At 38.2% G+C, this 26,823-nt stretch overlaps 1 protein-coding gene across 1 annotated transcript in view; it reads left to right on the forward strand.

Moving 5' to 3' along the window:
* Window positions 1-26,823, forward strand: part of sdk2a (sidekick cell adhesion molecule 2a) — a 332,315-nt gene that overhangs the window by 208,246 nt on the left and 97,246 nt on the right. Inside the window, exons 5-9 of the mRNA XM_056452811.1 lie at window positions 2,458-2,591; window positions 9,413-9,524; window positions 9,671-9,861; window positions 20,012-20,095; window positions 20,177-20,371. Of these exons, the coding sequence (XP_056308786.1) occupies window positions 2,458-2,591; window positions 9,413-9,524; window positions 9,671-9,861; window positions 20,012-20,095; window positions 20,177-20,371 (716 nt within the window). The remainder of the gene's footprint in view (window positions 1-2,457; window positions 2,592-9,412; window positions 9,525-9,670; window positions 9,862-20,011; window positions 20,096-20,176; window positions 20,372-26,823) is intronic.

A 26,823-nucleotide genomic window follows, 5' to 3' on the forward strand; every position in this document is an offset into this window, starting at 1 on the left:
AGTTTTTTCCATTGTAAAACAGCAAACGCAATTGATTATCAACCTTGGAGCACAAAACAAGTTTGTCTTTAAGACTAGAACTACTATTTGTTTTTAAGACTAGAATTTGACGCATATATTGCACACACTTCCAGACATCCCAACCTGGCCAAAGTAGTTTGCAGGAGGGTCCCACGGGAGGTGTGTCCCATTTCCGAGACATTACATCTCACTCGAAGGCATCAGGGAGCTATTATGAATGTGCGGGAGACTCCTGGAGCTTCCGGGTGACTTAGAATGTCTGTATTTTAGTGTTCTCTACTTTTTTCCATGCATTTGAATATACATGCCTCTGTTGCCCAGCAACTTTTCTGAATTACAAAATTCTAGATTCTAAATAGTATTTTTTGAAAGCAAAAACATAACTTTACTTTAGACATGTCTTTCAAAAACAATATTTTCACTGCAGTGAAATATTTCCTGCTTAGCCAGACAAAGCAAGTAATAATGTGTATTTATATAGCACGTTTATAATATATGGCCAAATACACCCTAAGCGCTTCACAATCATGAGGTGTGCAGCATTCACTTGGATGATATGACGGCAGCCACAGGCAGTGTTGGGGAGTAACTAATTACATGTAACGCCTTTACGTAATTTAATTGCAAAATAAAAGTAACAGTAATTCGCTACAGTTAATGAGAAAAATGTGTAATTAAGTTACAGTTACTTATAAAAATGTTTAAGATTACAAATGGGGTTACATCTAAAAATATTCTTTAAAAATCTCGGATATGTTGAATAATATTTATCTGTTGCTTTGCCTGTTTTTGATATGCACTATGCCTTCTGCTATGGCTGTTTATTAAAGCGGTGCTTTTCTGCTATAACTGCCGGTAGCCTCGCTACTTTCTAAATCAAATAGCTTTTCAGTAGCAAAACAATTTTTTTCAGTCAAGTAGCGCAGTTGCGTCCACACAAGCTACATTTACCGATCACGGTTCAATAAGTGACGGCACCAGCATTCACGAAGCTGTGAGGCTGGTCTCTAACTGCTAAAAATAAAGCCATTTGAGAATTTTTTTTCTTCTACCTGTTTTTCGATGGTCAACAACAAACTTTTTGGCGCGTTGCCACCTCTCGCTCTGGTCGGTGATGTCGCCAACCAAGGCTAACACGAGAAATTTGCTTGATGAAAAGATGACTGAGGGAGAGGAGGTCTATATAAATATATATATAGTTTACTGTAGTAAAGGCTAAAGTATACTATGGTAATTAATATTAGTTCATGATAGTTACTAATGATAGATTTGTATATATATATATATATATATATATATATCCTAAATATTTCCCTTTACTATAAGTTACTATAGTAAATTAAATGTGTAACACACCTGGTTTTATTGGATTTTCTGTTTTTGCTGTTATATACTATAATTTGTTTCTGTTTAGTACAGCACATTATTTGCAGTAAAAAATTAAACTGAAGAATTATGCCTCATATGTTTCATTGACAGTTTTATTGATCGCTAAGATATGATTGACTTGGATTTAAGTTGCTTCAATTTAAAAATTTTAATTGCAACAATAGCTCAGATGTATTTTTTATTGCAAATGCCACAAAAATCACCCTTCAAAACAAACTAAAATTTAGATTTTGTAACAACAGTAAACTTTTTTTTTTGTTATAAGGTCTGGTTTTGTGGTGGCTGTACTTTAACATTAAATGAATATCATTTTTATTTAAGTAATGAAAGATTTTGAAATTCTAACTGTAAACAGAACTACTGTAAGGTCACACCTGCTTGGTTTAAATGCTTGAAAATGATTTAGTTGAAAATATTCATTAGAAACTTAAAAGTAATCAAAAAGTAATCAGATGTAATCAGTTACTTTACTTTTATAAAGTAATTGAAAAAGTACACTACATATTACATTTTAAGGGTAATTTGTAATCTACTACATTTCCAAAGTAACCTCCCCAGCACTGTCCACAGGACAACAGTACACTTTAGTAAAATTCAATTAATTGGAAATTTAATAAATTATATAAATAATCCTTGTTAACTTTCGGCTGTAGCTGAATGTAATCTCTGGCTATTTAACCATGTGTATGGATGATAACAGCCTTCTGAGCCTACCAGTAGGCACAGAAGGACCCTACTGGCCCATTAATATCAGATGAGAACCACTGATAACACCCATTCAGTCGAGTGATAACATTCGAATCAGCTGATTATGACATGACCAAAAAAACAATTTGGTAGAGTCTTTTATGAGCGGTCAGATTGTCGGCTATGGTCATTTCAATAGTTATAGAACTCCAGTTGTTCCAGTGTTGAATAGTTACTGTCAAAAATCAATTGCCTATTGGAGAACATTTACAGAGTTATTTTTGCTTTCAAAATCAGTTGTTGCAGTTTGTTGTGTTTCCTACTTTTTGACTGTTGTTTTCTCTTCAATTCTTGTCTTAGAGCCATAACTTTGGACAACACTCTTGTCATCCTATCCGCCGTGGCCCCTGATGCAGGCCGGTATTATGCTCAGGGCGTCAACGACAAGAACGGAGAGAACAAGACCAGCCAGCCCGTCATCCTGACTGTAGAAAGTGAGTTCTGATTAAGCGTGTCCACAAGACTTGAAAAGAAGGTACCCCATGTCTCCCTTGGGCTAATATTTCCAAACTTTTATATATATTTGTAGATTTTTTTATCAGCTGAACCTAAAATAGTATGATTGAGACCAAAAGATTTAAGTTTAGTTTTTTTTAAGTGGTAAATGTTTGCATAGCAACAAATTTAAATTTGTTGTATTATAAACATATTTTTTTATGATTTATTTATGTGTAATTCATTTTTAACCTTTTCATCAGAACAGTTTAGGAAAACCTTGCCCTCAAGGGGACTGTGGCAAAACTACATGGGACTTTTTGTTATCTCAAATGATTATTTGTGAAAATATGTTGGTGTGTGTTCAACAAAAATAACAAAATTGATTCATGATGAGTGATTGATTAATGAATGATCAAATGAATGATTCATTGTCACTTCTTTATTAAAATTCAGCACTAAAAATTTGTAAAAAACAAACAAACAAAAAACAATAAATACACCATTCAATTCATGTTTATTTTTATAGCACTTTTGCAATGTTCTGCTTCTGTCCAGATTTCAGAGTTGAAATTCAAGTTATTTCAGTTCAGTGTGGTTTAATTGTACTTCTGAAAGTCCAAACAAGGAAGAGCAAATCCATTGATGCGCAGCTTCACAAGTCCCAAACCAAGTATAATATAGGTATTTATATAACGGAATTAAAAACATACAGAATTTGCCTAAAATGTAGAACTCAGCAAAGTTTCAAAAACCATTGAAGAATGTGTAAAAACAATGTTACATTATTTTGATTATCTCATTTAGACATCTAGTTAACTATAAATAAAACTACAACAATATATCAACTAACTCTAAAATATTACTGTTACCACACTAAACTACTTATAATCAGTTGAATTTCTGTTGAGGGACCATCAAAGTATACTAAAACTAATGAAAAAATTGAACTTTCTACATTTCCGCTTCCTTTTATTCTGTCCTTTAGACACTGTGTTCACTCAAAAAAATATAAATATTTTACTTGTTAAAACTGCTTAATCAAAATGAGCTGAAACAACACTATTCTTGAGATTTCATTGGGACAACTTATTTTTTTTTACATTCAGTGCACATAAATTTGTTAAAAGTGTTAAGTTAACTTAATCGATTTTTCTTGGGACATTAATGAATTGTGTTGAACCCTACATTTTTTACAGTGTTGACTTCAAGTGTCTTTTCAGCTACAGTGCCAACTAGCACACATAGATGCAAACACATTTATAGACATAAATGCCAATTCTCAGTGTGTTGGAGTGTTTACACTAACTGCTTGGCAATCTTATTTATTTGCAAATGAGTTCTTCACACCGGTCAAGAAGACACTCTTACCAAGTAAATATCTCCATCACCTCCTAGTGGCTTAGTGCACACACTGGGTCAGCACAGTTTTTTCCCACCAATCAATATTCCCCAACCGGCTGCGCAGTAGATTTGGAATATGTGGCGTGCAGTGAAGCTTTGTGTGATAGCAGTGGTCCTGCGGTGCCACAATGACAGGGTGATTAATCGCCCTCATAAAAACAGCCCCACTCGTTAATAGACCCCACAAAAAGAGATTTATGGAAAAGAGACGCAGACCATAAAGACCCTTTGTGAAACCTATACTGTAACTCTTATCCAGGGGTCCGACTTTGGAAAGGGAAGCAAATAAAGGCGAATCAGATCAAGATGTAGAGAGAGGGGAAAGAAAAAAAAAAGAGATCACTGATTGAGGGCAGAGAATCAATGGACGGCAAATGCTGGCAAATGATTGCATGGCATTTAATCATGTCGACGGTGTCTTTCAATCAGGTCCCATTCTGCAGCGCTGCACATTAGTGGAGGTATTACAGTGCACTTACTGGAGGAGAGGGTGCAGACAATTACATATATAATACTAAGCACATAATGGAGAGGGCTGTGAGGAGGAGACAAGTGCTCTGAGCTTCCAGATTAGCTTTATGTCTGCTTTCTTTCTCCGCCTCCACTCTTCCTTTCTTTATCTTCCCTAGAAGAACGTTTTATTGTTCAGAGATTGCTCGTTCAAGTGGTTTCTGTGGTTCTGGGTTTCACGTCCAAATGGCTCCGGTGGGGTCAAGGAACGGCCAGCCACTTGACAACCAAGGAGAAGATCACACAAGAGTTGTTATGTTGGTGTTAAAGGGATAGTTTGCCCAAAAATTTAAATTTACTATTTACTCTCTGTCAAGTGATTAAAACTGTTATGAGTTTTGTTAATCTATTGAACACAACTATGCACTTTAATTAGTTAAATTTAATAAATTAAATTAAATTTTACTCATTAAGCTTATTATTAACTGAACCGATGATACAAGGCAGGATGGATCCATGCTTTCATGTTGTTGATGCCAAATTCTGACCCTGCCATCCGAATGTCACAGCAGAAATCCAGACTCATCAGACCAGGCAACGTTTTATCTATCTTCTAGTGTCTAATTTTCGTGAGCCTGTGCGAATTGTAGCCTCAGTTTCCTGTTCCTAGCTGACAGGAGTGGCACCAGGTGTTGTCTTCTGCTGCTGTAGCCCATCCACCTCACGGTTTGACATATATTGTTCATTCAGAGATACTCTTCTGCATACCTGATTTGTAGCCTCAGTCTGGCTATTCTCACTTGACCTCAGACATCAACATTTGCGCCCACAGAACTGCCACTCATTGGATATTTTCTCTTTTTTCGGACCGTTCTCTGTAAACTCTAGAAATGGTTGTGTGTGAAAATCCCAATAGATCAGCAGTTTCTGAAATATTCAGACCAACCTGTCTTGCACCAACAACCATGCCGCATTCAAAATCACTTAAACCACCTTCCCATTCTGATGCTCAGTTTGAACTACAGCAGATCATCTTGACCATGTCTACATGTCTAATTTGCTTTAACAAGCAGTTGGACAGGTGTACCTAATAAAGTGGCTGGTGAGTGTATTTTTAAGAAGGATGTAACCCTTGACATCAATTGTTGTAAAAACATACTATGGAAGGCAATGTTAACAGGTTTCCAACAATCCTCAAAAATATCTTTTTTAGTGTTCAAAGAACAAAAAAAGTCTGATTTGGACCAAATCAAGGGTGAGTAAACAATGGCATAATTTAGATTTTTGGGTGAACTATCCCTTTAATAGCGATTTGTTGGACTTTGGACAAGAATTTGGATTAGCAATGCACATGAGTTCATATTGAAATGTCTTACTTTGCTGTATAGAGGAGATTATTGAGCTGTTTTCCACATCATAAGCAAGAGAATACAGTAAAAGCCGCCCATTTAAATTCGCAGTGAATCACTTTCGCTAATCCATTTTATGTGTATAATTTCACATGTTTCATGGATAAACAGGATTTAAACAGAAAGGAATGCAGGTTGGGGCTTAATTTTATCCATTGGCAAATTGTTATGAAAAGAATTTCTTTGGAAAAAAACACACAATGATGATTCATAAAAAAGATGGCAAACAGGCTCTGTTACGTGTTGACTTAGAATGAGGTTTATTATTGAAGATTGCTGCAGTTATCTAAGATATCTAAGCAGCTGTAAACAAACACAAAAGGAGTGTCTTCATAGATGTACAAAGCACCTTGAAATTATCTGAAATTATCAAAAGGTTTGGAGATTTATTTGCTTTAACTTTTTTGACTGAAGCCTATTCAAGCCGAGATATATTCCAAACAAAGTTATTTTTCATTCTTCGTTTAAAGGCTAAATGGAAGATTTAAATATCCTTCTGCAGTTGTATACTGTTAAAAAAAAGCTGTCCATGCAGCTGAAAACAGCATTTAGATTAATGTCTAAATATTTGACAGACTGAATATTAATTCAATGTTACAGAAGGTGGAACTTCAGAGCCACACCACATATTTACTGATTAATAGTAGTTTGATATTAACCTGTTAATGCTTATTAAAAAATAAATAAATAAATGAACTCCTAAAAAACACTGTTTTAGCCCGATTTTACAATTTTTAAGTTTAAAATTAGGTCAAACCAGTCCATTCTTCAATTTTATTTGAAGTACAGTCAAGCCTAAAATGATTTTTACCCCTGGCAAATTCTTACTTAAACAAGCAAGTTTTTTTTTTGTTTGTTTTTTTTTTTTACTGGAAATGACACAGACTTCTCCCAAAAGATAATAATATGATGTTCAAGAGGCATCATTGTGTAAACATATATATATATATATATATATATATATATATATATATATATATATATATATATATATATATATATATATATATATATATATATATATATATATATATATATATATATATATATATATATATATATATATATATTTATCCTTGTTTATTTACATTTTAACAAAATCTTTATGTCAGAATTGCCAAGGGTATGAATAATTTTGAGCTTGAATGTATAAGAGCCTTTATGCTCAACAAGGTTGCTTTTTTAGGAATGTTATTGTTACCATATATTGTACTGTATATTGTATGTAATATTGTATACCATATAAATATTATTACCTTTTCAAATAAGTGATTTCTTATTTAACAAAAATGGCATTTTTATTCTTATGATACAAACCAGAATTTTTAGCATCATTATTTTTTTTCATCAAATGATCCTTCGTAAATCATTATTTCTAATTATTATTCATTATTGATTACTAAAAATACATGATAAATGCATGATTTGACGCATAAGAAATTTTTTTTTATTATTAGTGCTGCTTAATATTTTTGTTGCGACAGTAATTTTTTTTTAGGGGTGCACTGAATTTTTAGGGATTCACTGAGTCATTACAGTTTAAAATGTTTAAAAAAAAATCAAAACCGTTTTTTATTCTAGCCAAAATAGAACAAATAAAAAAGTATTTTTCCAGGAAAAACATATATATATATTATAGTTGATACTGTGGAAAATACTCCTTGCTCTGTTAAACATCGTTGGGGAAATATTTCAAAAAGAAAAAAATCACAGGAGGGCTTCTAATTTTGACTTCAACTCTATATGGACGTTTTTGTAAAATTGACATTTTCATTAGGCGTTGTTTCAATTCACAGTTTCAATTTGTGTAAATGAAAGGGTAATAGGAATTAAGCATTAATGAGTCATTTATTCAATCGATTCATTCAAATGGCTGATTCTACGATGACCGAAATCTTTTGACTGAATTTAAGAAAACACTTGCAATTTCAAAAGTGTATTTAGTCTGATCTTAAAACTAGCTTTAATAGCTTTTTAAACTGTATGATAAATTAAAATTATTATTTCTAATGATTATTAATTATTTATTACAAAAATGCATGATTTGATGCATAACAAACTTTTTATAATAATTATTATTATTGTTGTTATTGTTATTATAAGTAGCGCTGCTTAATATTTTTGTTGTGACAGTGATACTTTTTTAGGCATGTACTGAATTTTTAGTGACTAAATATTATTGGCAAATATAATTATTAATAATAATAATAATAATAATAATAATAATAATAATAAATATTTATTTGGTTGAAAGAGAAAAACGTGTAGAAATATGAGGCACACTGTGCGTTTAATCCTGGTTCAATGGCTTGCGCAAGGGCAGTTTGTTTCTGCACCAAACAAATAACACACAAGCAAGACTATTCTATGTAGTTCTTGCTTCTTGCAACAGTGCCACTGTGCTGTCATGGCAATGCTGCTGAAATTACACCAAATATCAACAAACTTTTACAATAAATAAATAAAATCATAAATAATAATTATGCGGAACTGTGGCTCAGTGGTTAGCACTGTCACCTCAAAGCAAGAAGGTCACTGGTTTGAGTCCTAGATATGCTAATTGGCATTTCTGTGTGGAATTTGCTTGTTTTCCTTGTGTTGGCGTTGGTTTCCTCTGGGTGCTCCGGTTTCCTCCACAAGTCCAAAGATGTGCTATAGGTGAATTGGGTAAGCTAAATTGTCCGTAGTGTATGGGTGCTTTCACACTAGCCCTTTTGGTCTGTACCCGGGTTTGTTTGACGTCAGAGTATGGTACGTTTATCTAGTGTGAATGAGTCTTCTGAACTCGGGTGCGCAACCACAAACCGTACCCCAGTCCGCCTGAAAGAGGTGGTCTGGGGTACAGTTCATGCGAACTCTGGTCTGGTTCACATCTGGTATGAATGCAATCTTACCAAATAACGAAAGTGAACTCCAACAGTACAACAAACAAATCTTTTTCACAACGTTCATTCATGTGTGTGTATCACCCTGAGCCAGGGCAAGCCCAGTGATAATGTCTGCTTGTCTCCTCCAAAAACAGCTTCTGCAGACATTGCGTTATGTTCTGAACGTTTATAATATTTTTGCGGCAGATGGAAGTGAGTCGCTTTCTGTATGTCCAAAATCAAAAGATTCAGTAAAAGCAGAACGACCACGATGTGCGTTGGTGATTCATTCCACTGTGGCGACCCCATATAAATAAGGGACTAAGCCAAAGTAGGTCCAAATCCAGATTTTTCAGCTTCGAAATGTAACTTTTATATCAGTGCATCCCTAACAACAACTTTACTGTCACTTTCTATAAATACAAATCATCCTTGCCTAACAAAAGTATTAATTTTTTAAAACGTACCCCTCCCCTCCCAAACTTTTTTTTCTTTTTTAACCCGGGAATGTTAGAATGCCATGTCTGTTCATTTATATTAAATATTCAGTATTCCACTAAGCCATGAGGCCAATTTGCAGCTTGAGTTTCATCTCACGCTATTACAGACAAGCAAGCCAAGCCAATTTAGGAGAAGCTATTGAGATCTCATTTGTAATTTTCCTGCCTGTGTGCCTCTGTTTCTCCTCAGACGTTGGCGGCCCAGCAGACCCTATAGCTCCCTCTATTATAATCCCGCCGAAGAACACCAGCGTGATGGTGGGCACGTTTGAAGTCACGCTGGAGTGTGTGGCAAACGCAAGGTGTGTGTGTGTTTGTACAAGCACTCGAAATGACCTCCATCAAACTATTAAAACTCAATTCTGTTTATTTGTTTCCTTCTGGCCACTGCTATCTCTCATTGCCCGCTTGTGTTTATCCGTATTTCTCTCTCTCGCTTTTCCTCCAGGCCCCTCATTAAGCTCAGCATTACATGGCGGAAAAATGGAGTGCTGGTAAACCGAGGCCTCCGGGACTTTGGCCGCCGTCTGACCATCAGTGGCCCGCTGGTCAGTGACAGCGGCTACTACCAATGCGAAGCCTCCCTCCGGAGCAGTAGCGCCCCCTCTGTCAGCGCAGGAGCATATCTGCACGTCCTGGGTGAGAGTATTGCATTAAATAATAAATTAATAATAAATAACCATCTACATTTGAGAAAAAAATCAATGTTTTACGATGATACGGAATTTGATGAAGTCAAATTTTCTTCGTGGAGTAAGATTTTTTGAAGCTTTAGTAAGTAAAAGCAAGCTTTAGTAAAGTAAAAAAAAAATCTTAAAAATAAGTATTATAACACGTATAATACATATACAGTTGAAGTCAGAATTATTAGCCCTCCTGAATTATTAGCCCCCTGTATATTTTTCCCCAATTTCTTTTTTTAAACGTAAAGAAAAAAAAACATTCAACACATTTCTAATCATGATAGTTTTAATAACTCATTTCTAATAATAATTCTCTTTATTTTTTGTCATGATAACAGTACATAATATTTTACTGCATATTTTTCAAGGTACTAGTATTCAGCTTAAAGTGACATTTAAAGGCTTAACTAGGTTAATTAGGTTAAGTAGGCAGGTTAGGGTAATCAGGCAAGTCATTGTATAATGATGGTTTGTTGGGTAGAAAATCAAAAGAAGAATATTGCTTAAGGGGGCTAATGATATTGACCTTAACAACTCTTAGCCAGCGTCAGGGCATGGACACACTGGGGCGCTGTTTTTGCACATTTTAGTGTTTACGAAAAGATTACAAAAAGAACACAAGTAATGTTGACAAACTATACATCAGTCTAAAGCTACAACCCTCAAGCTGCCATTGTAGCTAGTTGTTTTTCAATGGGAAGCTTATAAAGTATGTGTTTGCTACATTTGTGCTAGTTGTACAGAAAACGATTATTAGATATAGAGTATATATTATCGTAATAACAAGACACTTATGCATTCATTGCTGTACATCAAGAGCTATGTTTCCATCCACCTATTTGTATGCGCATTGTGAATATGCGCATAAAAAAATTGTTGATGGAAACACCATGATGCGCATACATTTCGAAAATGCGCATAAAAAAACTTATGTGCATAACTGAGTAGGATAAACTTTATATGGCCATTTTTGTAAAATGTTTTCATTAGGTTTAGTTTCAATTAACAGATTTAATTTGTGTAAATCCAGGAGTAATGAAAACGAAGCATTAGTGAGTCATTTATTCAATCAATTCATTCAAACGGCTAATTCTACAATGATTGAAAGAGCTCAAATGCACTGAAATTTAAGAAAACACATGCAATTCCAAAAGGGTTTTAGTCTAATCTTAAAACTAGCTTGTTAATAGTTTTTTAAACTGTATTGTTTTTATTTTGTGAGCGTGGAATAGCCTTAAAACTGCACTGTAAAAAATACCTGTTAATTCACAGTTTCGGTAATTTGTGATTCACAATTGTTTTCTGTTTATTTGTGGTTGTGAACTGCATTATGGGATGTTGATTTCTGCTCTGTCGACTTTTGATGTTGAAAATTCAACTCTACAGTTTAGCTAAGTGAGGCCGATGCAGTGGCGCAGTAGGTAGTGCTGTCGCCTCACAGCAAGAAGGTCGCTGTTTCGAGCCTCGGCTGAGTCAGTTGGTGTTTCTGTGTGGAGTTTGCATGTTATCCCTGCGTTCACGTGGGTTTCCTCTGGGTGCTCCGGTTCCCCCCACAGTCCAAAGACATGTGGTACAGGTGAATTAGGTAGGCTAAATTGTCCGTAGTGTATGAGTGTGTATGGATGTTTCCCAGAGATGGGTTGCAGCTGGAAGGGCATCCGCTGCGTAAAACACGTGCTGGATAAGTTGGCCTTTCATTCCGCTGTGGCGACCCCGGATTAATAAAGGGACTAAGCCGAAAAGAAAATTAATGAATGAATGAGTTTAGCTAAGTGACTTTTATTGACATTTTAGTTGTTTAAAATGTATAAGAAATAAAATATAGAAAAATAAATCTGTAAAATAACTGAAAATGTACTGAAAGTTTATTACAAGGTTTTTGTAGCGTAATATACAGCACCAGCCCAGACAATATACCATTTTAAACTATTGAAAACTTTAATAAAAGACATTTTTTGAACTTCTGAAGGTTAAAAGTTGTTGCAGAAAGAGCATGGTCCCCTAATGCAATTCAAAAGCATAAATAAATTGGGAAAAATAAAAGCGTAAATCACAAAATACAAAAAAATGATCTTTTACAGTGCAGGTCTTTACAGTGTAGTGTTACTAAAAAAGCATGTTCCTTTTAATTTAAGAATCATCATTATACATTCTGTCTTAAAATGAGTCAAACCATTTAAACGTAAAACATGATTATTAAATGCATTAAATCAAGATTATTTCCCAGTACTGGGTTGTGGCTCGAAGGGCATCCACTGCATAAAAATATGCTGGAATAGTTGGTGGTTCATTCCGCTGCGGTGACCTCTGAAATAAAGACTAAGCCAAAGGAAAAATGAATGAATGAATAAAAATCACACATACATGTATATTTTGTCAAATTAAGACATGGCAGTAGTTACAATACAACCATATTACTCGTTGCTTTTTAAAATACTGAAGCTAACTGCAGCAAACCATAACAGAATGTATTTTATTTACTTAAGAGTGATAAAGTGAGTAAAAAGTGTAATTGAGCTTTTTATTTTAAATGGGGTAAGTTTTTACAGCTAAAATAGGTCTTACACATATAAAACTTATAAGGTTTTAAATGACGTCTCTGATTGTAATTAAGCTAAATTTGCAAGTAACTATTACTATGTAACAAAGAATAATCGTATGCAATCTGATCTTGCATTTTATTCTTATAACAAGATCAGTCATTTTTGGTTAGATATAAGATATTAACTCGTGGCTAGATCAGGATTTATCACAGCGTGTCAAAGTTGTTTAAAAGTGCCTCATGCAGAAGGGATTCATTCCTTTGGATCATTTGCTTTCTTTTAATCTTCCAAAAAATGTCAACATGCTGGCACAAAATCATTCTAGAACCTTCATTTCTTGGAGATCATTTATGAAAGTGTGCATCGCTTAGAGTAAATACTAGCCCTCTTGTAGCAATTACAGACTTGAGTGTGTCTCTTGGAGCCTTGCGCATTTATTTTGTTTCATTTCCGCTCATTTACCATGCAAATACGCTACAGCTCTACTAAATTAAATGAAGGGTGTCTGTGGAATGCAATTTTTAAGTTTTGCTCCGGTTTCAGTTGGATTCGAGTCAGAGTTCTTGCTGGGTCATTGCAAAATATTAACCTCCTTTTTTTTCAATTGCTTCACCGATCTGCGCTTTGAGTAGTGTTCTTGATTAGAACTCCGTCTTTGAACTTGGATACCTGGCAGATTGTAAGATGTTCTCTCAAGGATTTGCCTGCATTTCAGTCTATCCATGTTGCTTTTGATGCCAAAAGCTTGCTAGAAACTTTCACTGAAAAGAGACTAGCATTTTGTGTGATGGTAAGGAAGGTATTAGGTGAGTTTTTTGGACTAAAGACAGAATTCAAGCCTCACTTCAGGCACAAAAAAATATTTTCAAGTCTTTTCATGTGGATTTTAGTCAAATATGTGGAAATATTTGCTTTTCTCTGTAATGACTTTCTTCCTGTAAGCCAATTCTGTTCTGGGAGGTGTAAGTAATTCGTGATGTACAGTTTCTGCTTCTTAGACTTTCACTTTTTAGTGCTTTTTGTTAAGCTATAGTGGTTAAAATGGTAATTCTTCAGTGTTGGACCAAAGACTGTATGCTTTCCTTTCAAGCATCGCGTAGCTCAACTTTAAGGACAAGGTGTTTCAAAAGCTTTTCGGTTTTAGCCTGGATTTTTGCAATCTTTGGTGAATCTTAGATGTGGCTTGCTTCGAGGAAAGTGATTCTAGGAAGCCTTATTATCAATACTTGTATCTTCCATTTACACTACAAAAAATGGCCTCTCTTACTCTTTACTAGTTTTTGTCTTGTTTCTAGTCCAAATATTTATAGATTCTTAAATCAAGAAGCATTTTCTAGACAAACAAAAAATGTCTTGTTTTCAGAAATCATTAGTCAAAATTAAGTGATTTTTTTTCATTAAAACAAGCAAAATATTCTGCCAGTGGGGTATGCAAAATAATCAGAATATTAATGCAAAATAACGTTATTTTGGGCTGATTATTTAGCTTGTTTAAGGAAAAATCACTTCATTTTGAATTATTATTTTTGAAAATAGGACATTTTTGCTTGTCTAGATAATGCTTCCTTATTTGAGAATTTAAAAATAAAAACAAGACAAAAACTAAGAAAAAAAAATTGTTCAGTGCAGATACCATAGTTGTCCACTGTTAGACTTTGCCACAATTTTAAAGTTATTTATAGCAAAAACAGCCAGTAAAATACCACATACAAATATTGCAGTTCACTAATGTAATATGCACTGCATTGTTGGTAAATAGTAAGCTTTTACAGTAACTTACTGCATATTTGAAATTTGCTGTAATCTACTGTAATCAAAGTAAAAATCAAATATAAATTATCATTTTGTATCACAAAATTTATTTAAAATATATTAATGAATGAGAATTACCTTTGTAAACCATTTAAAGTAAAATAAATATAATAACAAACAATAGGTAAAAATACTGTTGTACATGATCTCATCACTTATTTGAGATTTCTTAAATTCAGATGAAATTCAGTATTTCTTAAAACTGTAAATAAAAGCTTTGTACTGCCAGTGTACATGTAAATAAATTACAGTAAAAGTACTGTAAAATTGTCAGTAAAAACAGTAAAAAAATTGTCATACTGTACAATTTAAATGTGGAAAACGGTATTTTACCACAAAAAGAAGTTCCGTTAAGGCTGTTTTACTGTAAAATGAAATTGCAGTAGGGCCCTGCTACTGTACAACACATTTACAGATAAGTTACTGTAAAGGGGCAGTTGCAGGCAACAGTGCTGCCAGTAAGTTACTGCCAAAATAAAATAAAATGTGTAACAATGGTTGCTCAGTTTGTTGAGATTAATCCAAGCCCTGTCTGGATCATGCTGTGTTTTTTCTACCCTTGTTTTGATGGGCCTCATGGTTCTCCAAGGACAATTCCAAGCTTTCCAATCTTTTTATAAACTTGTCCAGGTGTTTCCAAAAAACATCTTTGTACAAATGTCTGCTGGGAATGAGAAGCCTAATCTTTAGAAAGTTATTGTTCTTTCGTATAGCCTTTTCTTACTTTGTTAGTTTGTTTGAAAAGTTTTTTTTTTTTTTAATCCTAGATGACTTAGGATGGACTTGTTAAATAGCATTTGTAATTGGTTGTCTTTATATCAGAGAATTGTTGTTTAACATATCTAATATACCAATACACATGATTTCTTACAAGTATAGGAATACCAGTAAATGTTGACCTTGTGGAGACATTTCTTTGGTCCCCATGAAGAAAACGGCTCATAAGAAATGCATAATGAAATAAAGTATTTTGAAAAGGCAAAAATGCTAGTTATTTCCTGTGAGGGTTGGGTAAAGGGGTAGGGTGATAGAATATAGAATCTGTACAGTATAAAAATCATTACGAAGTCATAAGATACCATACCTGTACCTTTAAAGATAGATTAGACTAGATTTTTAGATTCAACTTTATTGTCATTACACATGAACAAGTACAAAGCAACGAAATGCAGTTTAGGTCTAACCAGAAGTGAAATGGCAGCAAGTGCAGGATACAGGTATAAGTTATAAAGTGCTGTTATAGAAAAACTATAGTGATATTTACAGATGGATGTACTATGAACATATTATATACAGGTTGTATTAGCTTTGAACAGAGATTTACAATAAATAAATATATGGACAGGATGCTATTAATAATCAGAAGTGTGATAGATAAACATAATTACAATGTATATGTACAGTGGGTGTGCACATATTTACAAATGTCCATGTGCAGTGGGTATGTACAGTTCAAATAAATGAATCAGTGCAATAAATGAATATGTGCAAATTTTTAAGGTGCAATTGTTAAACAGTGATTGTGAGGAGTATAATTTAGAGGAGATTGGGGGATGTATTGGGGGAAAAAAGAGTCAGTGAGGGGCAGAGTTCAAAAGGGGGACAGCTCTTGGGAAAAAGCTGTTCCTCAGTCTGCTGGTGTTTGTCCGGGGGAGCCTGAAGTGCCTGCCTTCAAGAGCAGCTTCCATACCAGACTGTAATGCAGTTGGTCAGGATGCTTTCTATTGTGCAGTGGTAGAAGTTCAGTTGCCTTAAGAAAAATAGGCGCTGGTGAGCCTTCTTGACCAGGCTTGAGGTGTTGGTGGTCCAGGAGAGGTCCTTTGAGATGTGGGTCCCCAGGAACTTGAAGGATGAGACAGGCTCAACGGCTATCCCATTGAAGTGGATGGGATCATGTGAGCCTGTTCGTCCCTTCCTGAGGTCCACAATGAGCTCCTTGGTCTTGTTGGTGTGAAGGAGCAGATTATTGTTGGTGCACCAAGTGGCCAGATGCTGTATCTCCTGCCTGTAGGCAATCTCATCATTATTGCTGATTAGACCAATCACTGTGGTGTCATCTGCAAATTTGATGATGGTGTTGGATCTGTTCACAGGCCTACAGTCGATGGTAAAAAGGGAGTAGAGGAAGGGGCTCAGCACACAGCCCTGTGGTACACCAGTGTTGAGTGTGACAGTGGTGGAGCAGATGTCGCCTGATCTAACATTCTGAGGTCTGTTAGTCAGAAAGTCCATAACCCAGTTGCAGAGAGACGTGTCGATATCCAGATCTCTAAGTTTGATCATTAATTTAGAGGGTATGACAGTGTTGAATGCTGAGCTAAAGTCAACAAACAGCATTCATGCATAAGTGTTTTAATTGTCCAGGTGTGTGAGTACAGAGTGCAGTGCTATGGAGACGGCATCTTCTGTGCTCCTGTTGCCACGGTAGGCAAACTGATTTGGGTCCAGTGTGGATGGCAGAGAGTCTTTCAGATGGCAGAGAGTCTTAAAGATACTGTACCTGTGCAAGTGTGTGTATGCTTTTGACATAAATCAGACATAAAGTGACAGTTTATGTGGAACTTTATTGAACAGGCTACTTGTATGCAATAAGTTGTCTGAATCGAATCTGTGTGCACAGAAAACCGTAAATAAGGAGATTTAACTGACAAGGGTTTAAAACATATGCTATAAGCTAGCCAAGGCACAAGCTGTAAAGGTTCCATCCTCTTTTGGAAAGGGGGAGGGGAGCAGCAGCAGAGACACAATACATATTCTTTTTAAAATATTTTACATGTTTTTAATTCCAAATTTGAGTTTAAAAATACCTAAAAACACAAATTTAAATGTTAGTAATAAATACGATATTGGCTATAATAATATATGATGTTCGGTATCATAAACTTAGTCATTCTAAATGATCTTAAAAACCACAAAATATTGTGTTTGTAAAAGAATACTAATATTAAACTATAATAATAATAATAATAATAATTATTATTATTATTATTATTATTATTATTATTATTATTAATTATTATTATTTTTAAGACATTTTTATAGATAGATAAATAATAATAAAAACAATATCATCAATAATAATAGAAATAACATTATTATTATTATTATTATTATTATTATTATTATTATTATTATTATTATTATTATTATTATTAACAATAATAATAATAATAATAATAATAATAATAATAATAATAATTGGCTGCACGGTGGCGGGGTGGGTAGCACATTCGCCTCACAACAAGAAGGTCGCCAGTTCGAGCCTCTACTGTGCCAGCTGGCAGTTCTGTGTGGAGTTTGCATGTTCTCCCCGTTTTCGCTCGGGTTTCCTCCAGGTGCTCCGGTTTCCCCCACAAGTCCAAAACCATGCGGTACAGGTGAATTGGGTAGGCTAAAATTGTCCGTAGTGTATGTGTGTGAATGAGTGTGTATGCATGTTTCCCAGGGATGGGTTCCAGCTCAAAGGGCATCCGCTGTGTAAAACATATGCTAGATAAGTTGCCTGTTCATTCCATAGTGGCGACCCCTGATTAATAAAGGGACTAAGCCGAAAAGAAAATGAATGAATGAATGAATGAATGAATAGTAATAATTATAATATAAGATGATGATAATAATAATTATAATAATAATAATAATAATAATAATAATAATAATCATAATGGTGACGCAGTGGCGCAGTAGGTAGTGCTGTCGCCCCACAGCAAGAGGGTTGCTGATTCGAGCCTCGGCTGGGTCAGTTGGCGTTTTCGTGTGGAGTTTGCATGTTCTCCCTGCGTTTGTGTGGGTTTCCTCCGGGTGCACTGGTTTCCCCCACAGTCCAAAGACATGCGATACAGGTGAATTGGGTAAGCTAAACTGTCCATAGTGTATGAGTGTGAGTGAGTGTGTGTGGAAGTTTCCCAGAGATGGGTTGCAGCTGGAAGCGCATCTGCTGTGTTAAACATGAATAAGTTGGCGGTTCATTCCGCTGTGGCGACCCCGGATTAATAAAGGGACTAAGCCGAAAATAAAATAAATGAATGAATGAATGAATAATCATAATTTTGTAGATCTATTATTATTATTATTATTATTATTATTATTATTATTATTATTATTATTAATAATAATAATAATAATAATAATAATAATAATAATATAAAATAACATAATAATATATATATATATATATATATATATATATATATATATATATATATATATATATATATATATATATATATATATATATATATATATATATATATATATATTGTGTTGATAAATAGATAAATACATAATAATAAAAACAACAACAGCCATAATAATAGAAATAAATATTAATGATGATGATGAAAAAAATTACTTAATTCATTCATTCATTTTCCTTTCGGCTTACTCCCTTTATTAATCTGGGGTCACCACAGTGGAATGAACCACTGTTACGCAGCAGATGCCCTTCCAAACCACAACCTGTCACTGGGAAACATCCATACACACCCATACACTATGGACAATTTAGTCTAGCAAATTCACCTATACCACATGTCTTTGGAAGTCTCACATGCGAACACGTGGAGAACATGCAAACTCCACACAGTAACGCTAACTGAACCAGCCGAGGTTTGAACCAGCGACCTTCTTGCTGTGAGGCAAACATTCTACCCACTGCGCCACAGTGTAGCCATGACAATAAATAAAACATATATAAATTGGATAATTGCAGAAAATTTGTTATGTGACCAAAAAAAAGAAGAAGAACCAGGACTGTCTCAAGATCTATTTACTGTCTTCCTCTAAAAGGCCATTTCAGCTTTAACACACTTAGGCCCAATCCCAATTCTACCCCTTTGCCCTCGTTTTGCGCATTCACATCAAGGGATCAAGGGGAAGGGGTGTCCCTATTGACTTTAACTTGAAGGCGTAGGGCTAAGGGGAAGGGGTGAATAGCCCTTCGAACAAAGATTTTTCAGGACCACACACGAAACCAAGGGGTAAGAAATGTTCCCAGAATACACCAGCCACAACGGCAGTATTGCTGAACCTGAAAGTAAGGAGATAAAAAAAAATGTATTTTTTGTCATTTATTACAAATTTTTACAACAAACAAACAGATGAAATTTAGTAAGGTTTTTTTGGGCATTTTTTAAAAAAGCATGACAGTAAAACACAAATGCGGTTTAAAAAAAAAAACGCAAAAAAAACCCTGCTAAATTTCGCAATCTATAATCCATAATCATAACTCCTGTATAGCAGTCCCACAATATTTTGACCCTCTGTAACACTCGAATACCCTGTCAGAAAAGTGTAGTGGCTAGGAATGAGCTTTTACAGTGTCTGCTATAATGTTAATGTTGTTTTGGTGTGTTTACATAGATTAATATGGCCAGTGTGTAAATAGACAATACAGTTACGATCTTATTGCCACATTAGACCGTTATAATAATATAATATATATATAATATAATATAATAACTACAGTAGTCATGATCGTCTAGTCTCATATGAAGCAAGAGATCGCGATGACATATGATGACGTGTGCAGGTGCTGTAGTGCCCCCCAATTCTTAGGGGTAAATTTTGAAGCCCTTTCCCTTAACCCTTGGTTGTAAGGGCCAAGGGGAAGGGGTAGGGGTACAAAAATAAAATTGGGATTGGGCCTTAATCCCTTGTCCAGTGTCCTCTATGGATCCCAATGTCACCACGAGTGATCCTTCAGTTCAGTGTGGTCAAGCTCTCTCACAAATAACTGAACTCAACTCTGTGCAGAACATCCTCAGTTCGTGAAGGAGCCGGACAGACACATCACTGCTGAGATGGAGAAGGTGGTCGACATCCCGTGCCAAGCTCGAGGTGAGTTCGTGCACCTCTCCAGTGTGTGTTTGAGTGCATGTGGAAGCCTTAGATAACACTCCCCTTCTTATTGCCCTGCAGGTGTTCCTCAGCCAGATATAGTGTGGTATAAGGATGCTGTTCCCATAAGCCCCGTGAAAACTCCTCGATATAGAGTCCTAGTCGGCGGCAGTCTGCAGATAAACGGCCTGCTCCCGGACGACACCGGCATGTTCCAGTGTTTCGCTCGCAATTTGGCAGGCGAGATTCAGACGAACACGTACCTTGCTGTCACCAGTACGTCAAAGCGCCATCTGGGCCTGTCAATAACTCTGTCTTCATTTATTGCACTTCTCACCGACATTCATCTTCTGCCTTATCTGCTGTCAAGATGTGTCATTTTAGAAAGTCGCCGACTTATCAGCGGCTTTTACTTTAAAAGAAGGGAGAGATTAAAATGAGCGATTATGTGAAGTTTAAGAGCGAGGGTTGGGGTGAATAATGGACTTTTTTTTTGTCTCCATTGATGGGTCTTATGTCTACCGAGTATTATGTCTACCGTTTATGTAGGATATAAGAGACGGATTTTAAAAGACAGTTATTATATTTGCACACTTTCATCTGCTGGAATGTGTGTGTAAATAGTGAAAAGTTAACAAAAAAGATAGCATATTGTGATAATGCATTATAAAAAATTACCATCATTTTAAGTATAAAAAAAACTTTAAACACGACTTTCCCAGTTTTTTTAATGCCTTTTTGTTGACATTACTGTGAACTTTAAAACACTGGTGTGAAATAATGAAATACGGTATTTTACCATAATATCCAGATTTTTTTTTTGTGGTTTTTACCATATATTTAACAGTTACGTTCTGGCAACCACAGCAAATTCAATCAACACTTAGTGTTTAAATGATGTTTCTTTCTTTCTTTCTTTCTTTCTTTCTTTCTTTCTTTCTTTCTTTCTTTCTTTCTTTCTTTCCAACATTATTTAGTTTCATAAACAATATCGATATAGACCCTTTCGATGTGATATTGGCCCATAAACATTTACTGTTTTTGTCTAACTATTTCAAATCTGTAACAGCGATTATAACTTTTGCATTATGTAAAAATATATAACATTATTTATCAATATATGGTCCTTTTTTAAATCTCGGAAGCTATGGCTATTACAAATGTTAAAGAGGCAAATATGTCAATTAAAGAGGCAACTGAAGGATCCACATGCAGTTTATTTTGCAAGATTACTCAGGCAGGCAACAGTCAAAATAGGGACAAATAGATCTTCATAGTCAGGAAATCATAGTCCAGGTCACAGGCAAAGTGTTCGATACAGTCAGCAAACAGAATAAACAAGAAACAAGAAAAAGTCAAAAGGCACGGCAAGACAAAACAAGGGAACTGCTTCATGGTGTTACAGATTAACAAAACTCAGCAAAGTCTGTGGCTGTTTCTCAATAAGTGTTCTTTAGCTGTCTTGCGTCTTTGTGTTCTCGTTATCTGCCAAAGTTAAGTTCCAAAACTCAAGACCGCAAGAACGGAGGACGCGTGAAAGTTTCTTGATATCAAGGATGCACACACAGTGTCATGGATTGGTCAGGCTCTCACGACCCCCACTCACGAAGATCACCATCACCTGACTTCTAATGAGCACACAGCTGCATCACATTCACGAGCACCAGATAAAAGCACAGCACTCCAGTCGCTCATTGTCCGGGCTCGTCTCGACGAAAGCGGACAACTGAGCGACCACTCAGCGTAGTCATCCTCAGCTAAACAAACGATTTACTTACCTGTTCTCTTTGTATTCCTCCTAGTCTTCCTGGTCCTCCCGAATCGTCCTGTCTTCCAGTCCTTCCAAGTCTGTGTCATCCTCTGTCAGCTGTATCTGGTGTGTGCTGTCCATCCTCGTGTATTCCTGTTACCCAGCCACGGAGGAAAAGACCCCAACATCATTCCTGATCCTCCTGGCTATCCTTCATGTGCTCCTTGTTGTCATTCAATAAACACCCTAACGTTTCCTTACCTCTGTCTCCTGTCCGCTTCATAACAGAAGCCCGGACCTATAACGACGACAACATGAGCACCCTCGATCACTTTCAAGAGCTGGTGGACCAGTTGAAGCGGATTCTACAGCCACCAGCTCCACTTTCCAACGCACCACCAGCACCGAGCACTTCCGCCTCCACAGTTTCTTCTTCGGCCCTTCCTTCCAGTCCCATGGCCCGACCAGCGCCCTACTCAGGCGGAGCGGGGGAGTGCAATGGTTTTCTGTTACAATGTTCCCTCATATTCGAAATGCAACCTTCTCTATATCCCACAGATAAGTCAAAGATCGCCTACATCGTATCACTACTCTCTGGACCTGCACTTAAATGGGCTGAGACGATCTGGAACCAAGCCGGGCCGGTCATGAATTCCATCACTACCTTCACGGAGTATTTCAAAGAGGTGTTTGGACGTTCTGATGGGGAAGTAGCCGCTGGAGAGCAGCTGTATCATCTAAAGCAAGGTACTCTATCTACACAGGAATATGCTCTCCGGTTTCGCACTCTAGCAGCTGCAAGTGGATGGAATGAGAGATCGTTGTTGACCACGTACCGGCTCGGCTTGGAACCCACTCTCCGAATCCAGCTGGCCACATTAGATGATACAATGGGTCTGGAGAGATTCATCCAACATTCTCTCCGATGTTCCGATCGTCTCCGTTCCTATCAACAGGACACCATCACCCCCTCGTCTGCACTCCTCCAATCGCCTGAGTCAACAGCCTCTCCAGAACCAGAACCCATGATAATAGAGTCTGGAAGACTGACATCAGCGGAACGACAGAGGAGGCTGACCCGGGGTCTGTGTCTATACTGCGGTGTCAGTGGACACACCCGTATGGAGTGTCCCCTTCGTCCCATTCGGACTTCAGTGAGTGTATTCAGTACGAATATTGAACAATGTAAACCACTTACTACCACCGTACAAATAACTACTGCCTCTATTTCTCTCCTTGTCACAGCCCTCATCGACTCCGGGTCAGCAGGGAACTTCATCTCCCAATCCCTCTGTCGTCAACTCCACCTCCGTACTGAGGCGTCCTCGCATATATACCAGATACAACCGATAACCCAGTGCACTCGATCTTCGACCCGTATCCATCGACAATGCGAAGACATCCTTCTTCAAGTGGGGCTGTTACATCAAGAGAGGATTCAATTTCTGGTTCTGGAGGGTGCAAATATGGACATCATTCTAGGGCGCCCGTGGCTGGTGAAGCACGATCCCATCATCTCTTGGGGCACAGGAGAGATAAAGAAATGGGGATCTGGATGTACACCTACCTGTTTTCCAAATCTCCCTCTTCAAGGTCGGAACCCCATTTCTTTGTTTGCAACATCGGTCGAGAGCCCTCCTGAGAAGCAGTCTATCCACATTCCTAAGGAGTACAGCTCCTTTCATGATGTCTTCTGCCCCAAGAGAGCTTCCCAGCTACCGCCGCATCGGCCATGGGACTGCGCGATCGACCTAGTTCCAGATGCCCAGTTGCCAAGAGGTAGGATCTACCCGCTCTCGCTTCCAGAGAATCAGGCAATGGAAGATTACATAAGGGAGGCTCTGAGTCAGGGGTACATACGTCACTCAAAATCACCAGCCGCCTCAAGCTTCTTCTTTGTGGCCAAGAAGGACGGAGGGCTGCGTCCATGCATCGACTACAGGGTCCTAAATAACGGTACAGTAAAATACCGATATCCCCTTCCTCTGGTACCAGCCGCTTTGGAACAGCTCCGAGAAGCTAAAGTCTTCACTAAATTGGACCTCCGCAGCGCGTATAATCTGATAAGAATACGTGAGGGGGACCAATGGAAGACAGCATTCGTGACCCCTACTGGCCACTATGAATATGAGGTCATGCCTTACGGTCTGGTCAACGCCCCCTCCGTATTCCAAAACTTCATTCATGAAGTCCTCCGGGAGTTTCTTCACCACTTTGTAATAGTGTACATAGATGACATCCTCATTTACTCCCGGAGTGAGGCCGAACATCGCCAACACGTTGCGGAGGTCCTACACACATTGAGAGAACATCACCTCTACCTCAAAGCGGAGAAATGCTCATTCCACCAGAAGTCGATTCATTTCTTGGGATACATCATTGATCAAACCGGTATACGTATGGATGGGAAGAAAATTGAGGCTGTTCTATCCTGGTCAGAACCCACTTCCATTAAGGAGCTCCAGAGGTTTCTTGGGTTTGCTAACTTTTATAGACGGTTTATCAAGGACTACAGCAGGATTACATCACCTCTCACTAATCTCCTCAAGGGTAAACCCAAAGGACTGGAGTGGACCAAAGAAGCAGCCGCAGCCTTCCGCCTTCTTAAGAAGGAGTTCACAAGGGCCCCACTCCTGACTCATCCTGACCCAAATCTTCCTTTCGTGGTGGAAGTGGACGCATCCACCACCGGCGTCGGGGCAGTATTATCTCAACATCATGATACACCGCCCCGACTGCATCCCTGTGCCTATTTCTCTCGGAAGTTGAGCCCGGCGGAGCAGAATTACAGCATAGGAGACAGGGAGCTGCTAGCAATCAAGCTAGCCTTGGAGGAGTGGCGTCACTGGTTGGAGGGAGCCAAACATCCGTTCCAGGTGATCACAGATCACAAAAACCTCCAATATATCAAAGAGGCCAAGAGACTATGTCCACGTCAAGCCAGATGGTCACTTTTCTTCTCACGTTTTGATTTCTCCATTTCCTATCGTCCAGGACCCAAGAATCTAAGAGCAGACGCTCTCTCTCGTTTACACGAGCATCACGATCATGAAGAACTCCCAACGAAGATTCTTCCCGAACACATCTCCATTTGTCCGATCACCTGGAACGCTCCTCCAGTCGTTGCCACTCCGGAAGCCCCTGCTCCGCCGGGATGCCCTCCTCATCGGCAGTTCATACCACCTGAACACCGGGTAGATCTGATCCACTCCTTACATACCTCGCTAGGCACTGGACATCCAGGGATCAACAATACTCTCTCGCTAGTATCCCAACGATTCTGGTGGCCAAACATGGCAAGGGATGTGAGGCAATATGTTCAGGGCTGTAAGGACTGTGCCCAATCCAAGAGCCCACGTCATCTACCCGCTGGAAAGCTCCATCCCTTGCCGATTCCGAACCGTCCCTGGTCACACCTAGGAGTGGACTTTATCACTGATCTCCCTTCGTCAGAAGGTAATACCTGTATTCTAGTCATAGTAGATAGATTCTCAAAGTTTGTCAAACTAATCCCTCTGAAAGGTCTTCCCACAGCCTTTGAAACAGCCGACAATATCTTTAATCAAGTCTTCAGGTCATTTGGTATTCCAGAAGATATTGTGTCGGACAGAGGTCCACAGTTCATCTCACGTCTATGGAAAGCCTTCTTCAAGCTCCTAGGTGTGGCCGTCAGCCTCTCTTCTGGATATCATCCCCAAACCAACGGGCAGACAGAGAGGAAGATTCAGGAGGTGGGACGGTTCCTGAGGACCTTCTGCAGTGGTCACCAGAGCTCCTGGAGCCAGTATTTGGGCTGGGCAGAATATGCCCAAAATTCACTGCGGCAACCCTCCACCGGACTCACGCCATTCCAGTGCGTCCTGGGCTTCCAACCACCGCTCTTTCCCTGAGATGGCGAACCATCTGATGTCCCCGCAGTGGATCACTGGTTCCGGGAGAGCGAGAGAGTCTGGGACGAGGCTCATCAACATCTGCAGAGGGCAGTCCGTCGAAGCAAGGTAACCGCCGATAGAAGAAGGTCTGAAGAACCCAGATACACACCCGGACAAAAGGTGTGGCTATCCACCCGGGACATACGCATGCGACTGCCCTCTCGCAAGTTAAGTCCCCGATTTGTTGGTCCCTTCACCATCGTGGAACAGGTTAACCCCGTCACCTACAAACTACAATTACCCTCTCACTACCGTATTCACCCTACATTCCACGTATCACTCCTGAAACCCTATCACGATCCTGTTCTTCCCTCCACAGAGCCTGACCACGAAGAGGAACCCCCTCCTCCACTGCTCCTAGAAGAAGGAGCCGTCTACGCAGTGAAGGAGATCTTGCGTTCCCGACGTCGTGGTGGCCAGTTGGAGTACCTGGTGGACTGGGAAGGGTACGGCCCCGAAGAAAGGACATGGGTTCCCAGAGCTGATATTCTCGATCCTAGTCTCATGGTGGAGTTTCATGAGAGCCACCCTGAGTTCCCAGCGCCTAGAGGCAGAGGGAGACCACCACGGCGTCGGAGGTGTCGGCCCTCAGGAGCGGGCCCTGGGGAGGGGGGTACTGTCATGGATTGGTCAGGCTCTCACGACCCCCACTCACGAAGATCACCATCACCTGACTTCTAATGAGCACACAGCTGCATCACATTCACGAGCACCAGATAAAAGCACAGCACTCCAGTCGCTCATTGTCCGGGCTCGTCTCGACGAAAGCGGACAACTGAGCGACCACTCAGCGTAGTCATCCTCAGCTAAACAAACGATTTACTTACCTGTTCTCTTTGTATTCCTCCTAGTCTTCCTGGTCCTCCCGAATCGTCCTGTCTTCCAGTCCTTCCAAGTCTGTGTCATCCTCTGTCAGCTGTATCTGGTGTGTGCTGTCCATCCTCGTGTATTCCTGTTACCCAGCCACGGAGGAAAAGACCCCAACATCATTCCTGATCCTCCTGGCTATCCTTCATGTGCTCCTTGTTGTCATTCAATAAACACCC

The sequence above is a fragment of the Danio aesculapii genome, chromosome 3 (genome assembly GCF_903798145.1).
Source record: "Danio aesculapii chromosome 3, fDanAes4.1, whole genome shotgun sequence".
Classification (NCBI taxonomy): Eukaryota; Metazoa; Chordata; class Actinopteri; order Cypriniformes; family Danionidae; genus Danio; species Danio aesculapii.